The following is a 12,215-nucleotide window of genomic DNA, read 5'->3' as shown; positions in this document are numbered from 1 at the left end:
CAAATGTTTGCTTACAACATAAAGCAGAACATTTAGCGGAGAGACAGCTCTCATCTCAAATCACATCTTTTAAAGGAGAACTGCACTTTTTTTGGACTTTTGCCTGTCATTCACAATTGTGTAAGACAAGAACACATGTTTTTCTTTTTTTTGGATGTATTCTAAATAGTAAATAAATGCGATCAAAAGTGTGTTTACAAGGGAGCTTATGGGAGTCGCTTTATTCTGCCTATAAAGCCCTTAAAAAACATCCAAACAGCTCCATTAAGGTTTTATATACACATACTGTAGTAACAGGCACATTTATGACAACATATGATATTTACGTATTTTGCTCATTTCAAGCATAGCCACGCATTAATTTCAAAAACGCATCACAACGTTTGCTTTTTTTTCCCAACATCACTGATTTCTACTCACTGCAGACTCATGAGAGCCAACAAACATAACAAAACATAATTTACTGTACAAGGTCTGCTGTCATTAGGATCCCAACTGATAGAATGTTGTTACAGTCCTGTTTAGATGAAGAATGACTCATAATACTTGCAAAGAAAAGCGAGGTGGAACCAAGCATCTTTTTGTGTTTTTTTCCCGGGTTTAAATTGGATGCCAAAGTTGACCAACTCGTCAGAATACGTTCTCATCCTTCTACTATCCAGGTGAAAGGCATGATTTATGATTTAGAATAAACTTCTACGAGGAAAAAAGTGAGGAAGCAGCTCACTTGTCGATCACGTCAACATTGGCACACAAGCTTTTGATCATGGCTCCGCCATAAATAGTTTGTGTGCGTTTTCACATTTATAATAAAAAAATCATTAATACTCGGTTAATATTCAAGTCACAAAATGTAAATATGGTGTATGGCGGTTTTTGAATGGTTATTCATTGGGTTTTATGAGAGGAATAGATGACCTCTCATTGGCTTTTATATTGGTTTTATATTTATTTTTTTGTTGTTTTTATTCAGCCATTGGTGGAGCTAAGGATAATATTTGAATATTGTTTTTAATATTATTGTGCAGCACTTTGGAAACATTTTTGTTGTTTAAATGTGCTATACAAATAAAGTGGATTGGATTGGCTTCATTGTAAGTGAACTTTTATTCACGTTTATTTAAGAGTTAAAATGCATTTAAAAATACATCTGTAGTCATGTCTTTCATAATGATTGTGAACGATAGGCAAAATTCCCCCCAAAAAAGCAGTACCCTTTCAAGTTGAGGTACTCTCGTAAATTTGTTTTGAGTGATTTTCCTTAGTGTGTGTTTATCCCCTTTGTGTTTTTGCCAACTCCAAGTTGTCATTTCCTTTGGTGAATAGATCTACTTCACAAATTGTTTTTGATTGATTGATTGAAACTTTTATTAGTAGATTGCACAGTGAAGTACATATTCCCTACAATTGACCACTAAATGGTAACACCCGAATAAGTGTTTCAACTTGTTTAAGTCGGGGTCCAATGTGCCTGTCCTTTTTTTAATATTATATGTATTTATTTAAGTTGTCTGCTCAAATGTTTTTTAAGTTGTAACGTTTTACACTTAATAACCTTATATTATGTTATATTGACGGTTTGAACGGTTTATAGTTGAGGAGGACAACTGAGGAATTTTTTAGGTGTCCTGACAGAGTGTACTGCATGTTAGTTGGTGTATAGCCCATTTACTGTACATTAGATTTGAGAACATATACATTTTTACTATAATATTGAAAATACCACAAAGGTTTAATTGACTAAAAATACTATCACTGTACAGATAGTCAAGTGTCATTAAGTCTAGTATGTTATGTATATTTGATGCCTGGTTAAATAATGAATAATTGCACTATATACTAGTATTAACATATTGATAATATAATTCAATTACATTCATTTTTACAGCCCCTTCGTTTTACAACCAATACCTTCATAATAAGTGTCAGACATATGAGCGCTCATACTACTACAGGATTTGTTTGAGTCATCGGTTTCTACGAGTCACCATGATCTGCCCTATGCAGTCTAGGATACAACCCACGCCGTCTATGTGATACGTGACATAATGTGTCTAAATGCATTTAGCAAGATTGTCTGCATGAGAGGTCTCACCTTATTTTACCTTAATAAATATTATGCAAATATTTTTTCATGAATGTAGACTCACCAGCAATGTTTTCAAAAAATATTATTCAATGTATTACAAATAATGTGTAAGAATTTTAAAAAATCTTCTCAAAATCATATCATCCGTCTAAAATTGGAGGCCTAACAAAATCACAATGTTTAAATTTACAATTTTATTTTATAATTTTGACAATCTTACCATTGTCACATTTTTTATAATAATGCCTGTTAGAAAAGTGTAATTACCATTGTTACACAAGGAAATATTAGTTAGCACATTTTGCGTTATTTTGGATTGAGCTTTGGTGTTATTTATTGATAGTTGCTGTAGAATTTGTAAAAATCAACTGTTTGTATAACTACACAATTTATAGAAAAAAAATGAATGTAATAACGCAATTTATAGAAAAAAAATGAATGTGTCTAAATATTATCAAAAAAATAACCACTATTTAGCTTCTCTTAATTGCAAGTACATTAGCTGCACATCTGTAGTAAGCAAAGCCCCCCTAACAAATACAAATTGTTAATTTTATAGGGCAAGCTTATGATGTAAGACATATTGTGCTTCTGAGTTTATTTGCAATTCCTTAAACATCTGCTTTGTCACCATTTAGTCGGTTCACAGTCAGACGGCATTACCGCTAAAACATCTTCTGCGCCACGGAGTGCTGACAAATCCAGCTGCTTAAAAACGGGCAAGAAATCTATCTGACTGCACCCAGTGTGTAATACCTTATGCTGGAATTACTCACACTAAACAGTTAACTGAAGCTTGTAAAAAAGCAGACAAATGACATTGAAATTGTGCCAAATTTTAATTTTTTTGGTTTACTGTATTTTTATTACAATTCCTTAATAGTTTACAGTAACTATACTACATTATACAGTAACAGTATTATACAGATTTAGTTCAATATGTGGAATAAAATTATGTTCCTCTGCCACCATCTAGGCTGAGTTGCTGACAGGTTTGTCAGTAAATAAGGTGGAGGAGGCGCATCAGGCCGGCCGGGAGCTGCTGAGGCGAGGATGCAGCGCAGTCATTATCACCTTGGGAGCCCAAGGATGTGTGGTGCTTGACGTGCAGGATCCCTCCTCTAAACATGTTCCAACACCGGCAGTCACAGCAGTGGACACCACAGTAAGAATGACTCACCATTAGCAACATATTGTGTGACTTGTTATTATTTTTAAAAATTTTGATTATGTGTCATTTTCTCACCCTACCAAGACACTGTTATGGCCCTTTTACTTACCAGAAATGTTGTTATTAATGCCACTGGGACTCTGCAACATTTACAAAAGTCTAATAAATAGGGTTGCAATGAGAGAAAATACAGTATAGTCACTTCTTTTGGAAATGTCCCCTTCAATTGCTCAGTAAATAGTGCAGGAATTATAATGACAAAATTGACGAACATACTCTACATGAGGTGAGTAGCGCTGAAGGTTTAGAGTTTAGTGCAGTTCATATTTAAGATTGTTTAATATTGGCATAAATACGGATACTAAAAATGCATATTTTTCTATGCATTTTGTTTCCACACGCAAAAGCAGGTTTTTGATCTTGATTTTTTTTTTAAGTAACATTTGACACTAAGCATACCAGTCGGGTCTGACCGTAAAGCAACTTGCTGCGCTTTTCAGGTAACCATCGAGGTTAAGGTAAAGGAGCATGTACGGTCAAAAGAAATACTGTGATTTATCTGCCTATATACGGGTACATGATTAATGCATTTTTTTGTGTGATTAATCACATGAGTTAACTTGTTATTTTTGACAGCCCTTGTCTTTAAACCTTTTCTAACAACATAACGTGAAGTTGCATTGGTGCTACCGCCTTACACATTGGCGATCATGTGCATATCATTGTACCTATTGTATCTATAAAATCAGCCGCACCGTTTTATAAGCCTGTAGGTTTAAAGCTTGGGAAAAATATTATTGTATTGATGAACAAAGGCTGTATAATATGCCCAAGTCAGCTATTGTTATTTTTATAGGCCTCTGATTGGCCAAAATGTACATTAAAGCTGGTGAATGTGTTTTTATATGGGCAGACTTTTTTTTTTTTAGTAGGGAAGGAGATATGTGCGTTTTTTTATGTCCATGCTTGGCCATGGTAATGAGGGTCATACTTGTTTGAACTGTTTTTAATTAATAGCAGAGAAAGAATTTTGGGTTTTTTTACTCTAGTGTGAATTGCTCATCATCAAAAAATATTTAAAGAGTCATTCCTATATTAAATTGAAGCTCAATGTGTTGACTTGAAATTATGGCTGTAACGATTATTCGATTACATTGATTAATTCAATTTTTTTTAAAACCCAAGAAACTTTGATTCGAGCCAGCTGTCTTGCCCCCTCAAATCAAACTGTTTGAAGTTGAGAAAGTACATTTTAATATACCCACAAAACATTTGTATTACAAGTTGACAAAATTATCCGCAGTAGCGGAGTAATCCGCTGAAAAGGGGACGTGCTACAACACTCGTATGATGTCATCTTCCCTCTTTTTTTCTGTCCATCACCTGTGAGTCTCCGCTTGTCCGCACACACACACACACACACACACACAAACACACCCCTGCCCTCAGCCCTAAGTAAACCAGTGTTGACAAATTAAAAACGAGACTTATAGTTGTCAGAAACAATGTCCAATCATATTTAGTTAAATGGGTGGGAGAAGTTCAGAATATATCCAATTACAGTTCTTTAATAGTGTACAATGAGACACAGGGTGGGAGTTAACGAAGAAGGTGGGCCAATCAGATGGTTTTCCTTCTGAGATGAGGAAGTTCAAGTTGAATGTCTCACCGGCAGCACCAAAACAGGTGAACTCACAAAAGTGTTGAAAATCGAGTTGAGATGGTCGGAGGGTGAATGATCAATAAAAATGGGACCCGTTTCCCTCCCTGCTTGGCACTCAGCATCAAGGGTTGGAGTTGGGGGTTGAATCACCAAAATGATTCCCGGGCGCGGCGCCGCTGCTGCCCACTGCTCCCCAAGGGGATGGGTCAAATGCAGAGGACAAATTTCACCACATCTAGTGTGTGTGTGACAATCATTGGTACTTTAATCTTAAAAAATTACTAATTACTTGGTATTTCCAGGAAATGTGCTGCTTTTGTTGATCCACCTCTTCTTTGTCAGATTGCTAAGAGTTTAGTCTTGTGTCATCTTGACTATTGTTCTATAGTCTGGGCGTCTGCTGCAAGTGGTGAGATCAGTAAGCTCCAGATTGTCCAGAATAGGGCAGCAAGGCTGGTTCTTGGTTGTTCACTAAGAACCAATGTGAACCAAATGCATGCTTCTCTTTCCTGGCTAACTGTTATGTATCAGAGAAGGGAAGGAGGCGACAACCAGGGCAGGACTGCGGTTTACAAGGTTTATTTGAAACCTTTGATGAATACGTGGCGTGTGTATGCTACTCAAAGTGAGTGAGTGTTGACTATGTGTAAAATTAGTAATGTAAATGTTACCAAGGGTTGTTGTCTGTAAATGTTGGTTGTATCTTTCGTCGTTATCCAAGGGGGCAAGGCGAAGAGGCAGTTCGTGGGCAGGCAAGTGGTCGTGGGCAAGAGCAGGGCAGCGTGGTCTGGGTCCGAGCAGGGAGGTCGTGGATCGAGGAGGGCAGTCAGGAAACCGGATGGGTGTCGAGTGACAAGGCACAATCACGGAAGACAGGGGAGTCACTGTGGAAATACAAAACGGCATGAACCAGGGGGAAACACGGAGAGAGAGCAAAACAAGGACGAGGAAATCACTGGGAAAGGAATGCCAGACGTGATGCTTACTGGAAGGTTAGCGACGTTCTGGCAAAGGTTCCTCGGGTCCGCTGGTCTTTATGTCGCTCCCCCTCGTCAAGTCCAGGTGCGCTGATCAGTGATTGCTTGCAGGCTTGTTGCTGTGTGGGCGTGTTGTGCTCAGTGCGAGCAGAGGCGTGTCTGAGTGTGCTGCCAGCAGAGGGGTTAGCAGAGTTGCCTGCAGCTCCAGGTGCAGAGGAAACGCGGGTTCGACTCCGCGTCATGACAGTACCCCCCCCCCCCCCTTATGCGAGGCCTCCGACGAGCGCCGGGGAGCATCAGGATTGGCACGGTAGAAATCCTCTAGAAGTGAGGGATCGGCAAGGTAGGAGGCTGGTACCCAAGATCTGTCTTCAGGTCCATATCCCTCCCAGTCGACCAGATAAACGAGCCCCCTACCTTGTCGACGGACCCTGAGGATCTCCTTAACCGTCCAAACCTGATCTCCATTGGACAAGAACCTAGAGGGTGGGGGGCAGGGACAGGAGGGGACAGAGCGCTCTCCGCTACCGGTTTAATCTGAGACACATGGACAACTGGATGTCGCTTGACCGAGGGTGGGAGAGCCAATTTAACAGATACAGGATTTATGATCGACATGATGGAGAATGGACCAACATAACGTGGAGCCAATTTCCTTGATGGTACCTGGAGACTGAGGTCCTTAGTGAGAAGCATCACTTGTTGTCCAGGTTTATAGGATGGGGCTGGAATGAGATGACGGTTTGCGTTGCGACACATCTTCTCGGATGCCCTTTCCAAAGCAGCACGAGCGGCTCTCCACACCCTCTGACACCGTTTAATATGAGCCCTTGTTGAGGGAACAGCGATTTCCAGTTCCTGCTGGGGGAACAAAGGGGGTTGATAACCCAATGAGCACTCAAATGGAGACATACCGGTAGCGGAGCTCTTCAAGGAGTTATAGGAAAACTCCACCCAAGGCAGAAACTTGCTCCAGGATGTGGGTTGATGACTGGCGACACAGCGGAGCATGGTCTCCAAGCTTTGATTCGCCCTCTCAGCCTGCCCGTTGCTTTGGGGATGGTATCCCGATGTGAGGCTGACCGAGGCCCCGATTCCCTTGCAGAAGGATCTCCATATTTGTGACGTAAACTGAGGGCCTCGGTCAGAGACGATATCCACCGGGATACCATGTTGCTTGACGACGTGTAGCGTGAGGAGATCAGAAGTCTCTGAGGCAGAAGGTAACTTGCGTAGCGGAATGAAGTGGGCTGCCTTGGAAAAACGGTCAACAATAGTTAAGATGGTGGTGTTACCTCTAGAGGCTGGAAATCTTGTGACAAAATCCAGGGCGATGTGTGACCAAGGACGGGCAGGAATGGAGAGAGGGCGAAGGAGACCAGCAGGAGGCCTGTGTGACGTCTTGCTACGGGCACAAGTAGAACAAGCAGCGATGAACTCATGAGTGTCCTTGGCCATGGATGGCCACCAAAAACGTCTTCGCAGCAGTGATAGAGTTCGTTGAAAACCTGGATGGCAAGAGAATAGGCTGGAGTGCCCCCAATCCAAGACTCTGGGTCGTAGCTCCCGATGGACAAATAGTTTGTTGGGTGGTCCACCTCCCGGTCCTGGATTGGAGCGCAGCGCAGATTTTACCAGGTCCTCCACCTTCCAGGTTACCATTCCCACAATGCGAGTGGGACGAAGGATGGGTTCTGCTACTGATGGACAAGTGGACTCTCTTACGAATAATCGGGATAGAGCGTCAGCCTTAGTGTTCTTGGAACCTGGCCTGAAAGAGAGCACGTAATTGAAGCGGGGAAAAAAACTGCTGCCACCTTGCCTGGCGATTGTTGATTCTTTTGGCAGCTCGGATGTGCAGAAGGTTGCTGTGGTCAGTCAGGATCTGGAACTGGTGTCTAGCCCCTTCCAGCCAGTGTCTCCATTCCACCAGGGCCTCGTGGACCGCCAATAATTCTCTATTCCCAGCATCGTAGTTTTGTTCAGCCTGAGTCAGGCGTCTAGAAAAGAAGGCAACAGGGTGAATCAATTTGTCATTCTTGGATCTTTGAGAGAGAATAGCCCCAATCCCTGAGTCTGAGGCATCCACCTCCACCAAGAAGGCAGTGTCCAAGTCGGGGTGGACCAGAATGGGGGCAGAAACAAAACGCTCCTTTACTTCCTCGAAGGCCTTCCTAGCCAAAAGAGTCCATACAAAAGGCACGTCAGTTGACGTGAGAGAATGGAGCGGTGCCGCAACCCTACTGAAGTCCTGGATGAATCGTCGGTAGAAGCTGGCGAAGCCGAGGAACCTCCGAAGTTCCGTCCTCGTGGTTGGTTGCGGCCACTTCACCACGGCCTCCACCTTCTTCGGGTCGGGTCTTATGTGACCCCTTTCGACCACAAATCCCAGGAACTCCACTGAAGAGGAGTGGAAGCAGCATTTTTCTGCCTTAACAAAAAGGCAATTCTCCAAAAGACGTTGCAGGACACGTTGAACATGTTGCTGGTGATCAGAGAGGTTACGGGAGAAAATCAAAATATCGTCAAGGTACACAACCACGAATTGATCCAGCATGTCCCGGAGGATGTCGTTAACAAGTGTTTGAAAAACTGCAGGTGCGTTAGTAAGTCCAAAAGGCATTACCCGGTACTCGTAATGCCCCATATGGGTGTTGAAGGCCGTTTTCCACTCGTCTCCCTCTCTGATTCGTACCAGGTGATAGGCGTTACGAAGATCCAGTTTGGTGAATATGGTTGAAGGTGCCAAGGGCTCAAAGGAAGAGTTGAGTAGCGGAAGGGGGTACTTGTTTTTGATGGTAATGTTGTTTAGATGACGGTAATCAATGCAGGGTCGAAGGGACCCGTCCTTCTTGGCCACGAAAAAGAATCCCGCCGCCAGTGGAGACTTGGACGGGGTAATGATGCCCGAGGCAAGGCCCTCTGTAATATACTTCTTCATGGCTTCCTTCTCTGGAAGAGACAAATTGTAAAGGCGGCTAGACGGCAGGGTAGCGTTAGGAAGTAGTTCAATGGCACAGTTGTAGGGTTTATGAGGGGGTAGTCCCAGAGCACGTACCTTGCTGAAGACCTCGGCTAGGTCATGGTAGCAAGCAGGAACCATGGATAGATCGGCCTGGGGAGTCGGGGTAGTGGAGTGGTGGACCGGAGGAGACGCTGGCCCCAGACAGTTGGCCATGCAGGGTGTGCTCCAGGCTAGGATTCTGCCGGAAGTCCAGGAAATATGGGGATTGTGGTGACGAAGCCAAGATCTTCCAAGCACAAGTGGGGCTACTGGAGCTTCCAGCACCCATAGGCTGATGGTCTCCTTGTGGTTACCAGAAATGGTCATGGAAAGGGGCTCTGTGCGGTACTTGATGGGGCCCAATGGCCGTCCATCCAGGGCCTGTGCTGGCAGCGTCTTGTCCAGGGAGATCAGGGGAATGCCCATCTGTCGGGCGAACTTGTAGTCCAAAAGACTTTCATCAGCTCCAGAGTCCACAAATGCCTGTACTTGAATGCTCCTCTGGTCCCAGGCCAGAATAGCGGGTAGCAGTATGTCAGGATTTTTTTCATTACGGGGAAATAAAGTATGGCTCACCAGGACTGCCATTGAGGAAGTTCTCTGGTCTCGTTCTGCTGCTCGCTCACAAAGTCTTAGGTCAAATTTGAGTGCCAGTTCGATGAGATCCTTGCAGGAAGTAGGTCTGTCTCTCAGTAGACCGTCCTTAATCTCTTCAGAGAGGCCGCGGCGGAATGCGCTTTGGAGCGCCCGGTCCCCCCAACCGCTGTCCGCCGCCAGAGTCCGGAATTCCAGGGTATAGGCTGCCACGGAACGGGATCCCTGCGAGATGGAGTGTAGATGTCCGGCCGCGTCCCCCCCATCCTTGGGGTGATCAAAAACAGCCCGAAATTCAGCACGAAAGGCAGAATAGTCGGAGTTGAGCCCAACGGTCCTGTCGACTGCAGCTGTAGCCCACTTGAGAGCCGGACCAGAAAGTAAGGAAAAAATAAATGCTATTCTGGCGCCGTCGGAGGAATAACGGGAGGGCTGGTGACGGAAAATGAGGTCACATTGTACCAAAAACCCTCTACAAAGTTCAAAGTCCCCTTCAAAGGTCTTAGGGCTGGCAATTCTGGGCTCACGTTCCAAAATGCTGCTTTCGGGTCCAAGGACTGGAGAAGCACGAGGAGGTACCACCGGTCCAGGACTGGCCCCGGGGCACATGTTGTCCAGCCTGGAATATAGTCTGGTGAAGGCTCTCTCTAGATGATCCTCAAGGGCAGTAAACCGAACCTGATGTTCGCTAACAACGGAGCTAAGGATAGCTAGGTCGGAAGATATGGCTATCTGGGCCTGGGGCTTGCCGCTGTCGCCTGGTTCCGACATGTTGTTGGCCAGAACGTACTGTTATGTATCAGAGAAGGGAAGGAGGCGACAACCAGGGAAGGACTGCGGTTTACAAGGTTTATTTGAAACCTTTGATGAATACGTGGCGTGTGTATGCTACTCAAAGTGAGTGAGTGTTGACTATGTGTAAAATTAATAATGTAAATGTTACCAAGGGTTGTTGTCTGTAAATGTTGGTTGTATCTTTCGTCGTTATCCAAGGGGGCAAGGCGAAGAGGCAGTTCGTGGGCAGGCAAGTGGTCGTGGGCAAGAGCAGGGCAGCGTGGTCTGGGTCCGAGCAGGGAGGTCGTGGATCAAGGAGGGCAGTCAGGAAACCGGATGGGTGTCGAGTGACAAGGCACAATCACGGAAGACAGGGGAGTCACTGTGGAAATACAAAACGGCATGAACCAGGGGGAAACACGGAGAGAGAGCAAAACAAGGACGAGGAAATCACTGGGAAAGGAATGCCAGACGTGATGCTTACTGGAAGGTTAGCGACGTTCTGGCAAAGGTTCCTCGGGTCCGCTGGTCTTTATGTCGCTCCCCCTCGTCAAGTCCAGGTGCGCTGATCAGTGATTGCTTGCAGGCTTGTTGCTGTGTGGGCGTGTTGTGCTCAGTGCGAGCAGAGGCGTGTCTGAGTGTGCTGCCAGCAGAGGGGTTAGCAGAGTTGCCTGCAGCTCCAGGTGCAGAGGAAACGCGGGTTCGACTCCACGTCATGACACTAACAGTGCAGAACAGGTTGTCAGCTAATACTCTTATATTGTTCAAATCAGTAACCGGTAGTAAAATTCCTGCTTTTCTCATGGCCCAAATAGTTCACTGTAGCACTATACATGATCATAATACCAGGGCGTCCAGTGAGAGGCATTTTGTACTCCCTCGTCCCAGGAAGAATGCTTTGCGGAAATCTTTTATTTATAGATCTTTATCGCTCTGGAATAACCTGCCTCCAATTCTCACCGGCATTGAAAGTAAACAGGTTTTTAAAAAGAAAGTCATATTTTACCTGAGTCTTTAAATTAGTTTGCTCGTTGATGATTTGTTTGGTTTTATATTGTGTAGTTATACTTATATGGTAATTATTATTCTGTGACTGTAAATTGTTTGCTTGTTTTCTTATTGATGCTTTTATTTTTTTATTGTTTTCTGTATTTTGTAGTTATTATGATATGCTTTTACTTGTAATTGTATTGAATTGTGGACCCCAGGAAGACTAGTGGGTTGTTGAGGCAACCAGCTAATGGGGATCCTTAATAAAAATCAAATCAAAATCAAATTTAATGGCAAGGTCAAAAAGGGATTTGAGTTGAAGTGAGGAAAGCAGTGACTTTGAAGAGGAACAATTTCGCAGGAAGAGGTTTTGCTGTAGAAGACCGATGGGGAGGAAGAATTCCAAGTAATACTAATATTCAAGGAAGGGCAGGATATCAAAAGTAAGACCGAGTGCAATTACCCGGTTCCTCTGTGGAAACATAGGCAACGTAAAGAGGGCTAATGTACATTACAACGGTGACCTAATGTTAATGTGTAAGAGTGAAGGACAAAGAGAAAAGGCATTAAAACGTAAATGTCTTTGTAAAAAAATAAATTGCAGAGGGGAGAAAGGTAGAATTTAGGAGACCAACAAAAGTATTCCAGTGAGTTAGGATTTGGACAAAATGAAGGAGATAAATAAAGGAAGGAAATTATCCAACATGGGGAGATTAAAAGCATAGAGAGGAGGAGAAAAAGTAGATAGCCTGTCAATATTGGTGGAATTTCAAGAGGAAATTCTAACTAAATTTGTGAGGTTGTTTGTACCACCACCTCTGTGTGTTTTAAATGCCAGAAGTATGGACATATAGCGGCGTATTGTTAAGGGGAACAAACATGTGGAAGGTGTGGGGGAGGCCATTAATATGGCAAGTGTGGAACAGGGTGTCGGGAGAAGTGTGTAAATATCA

The 12,215-nt window shown here is 43.7% G+C and overlaps 1 protein-coding gene across 4 annotated transcripts in view; it reads left to right on the top strand.

Annotated features, from left to right (window-relative positions):
• Nucleotides 1-12,215, top strand: part of rbks (ribokinase) — a 118,716-nt gene that overhangs the window by 66,950 nt on the left and 39,551 nt on the right. For all 4 annotated transcript variants that reach the window (XM_062041743.1, XM_062041740.1, XM_062041741.1 and 1 more), the window contains one exon: nucleotides 3,066-3,254. In XM_062041743.1, coding sequence (XP_061897727.1) covers nucleotides 3,066-3,254 — 189 coding nt within the window. The remainder of the gene's footprint in view (nucleotides 1-3,065; nucleotides 3,255-12,215) is intronic.

Source organism: Entelurus aequoreus, linkage group LG03 (assembly GCF_033978785.1).
Source record: "Entelurus aequoreus isolate RoL-2023_Sb linkage group LG03, RoL_Eaeq_v1.1, whole genome shotgun sequence".
Taxonomy (NCBI): domain Eukaryota; kingdom Metazoa; phylum Chordata; class Actinopteri; order Syngnathiformes; family Syngnathidae; genus Entelurus; species Entelurus aequoreus.
Note: the sequence above shows the minus strand (reverse complement) of the source record. Positions and strands in the feature narration are given on the sequence as shown.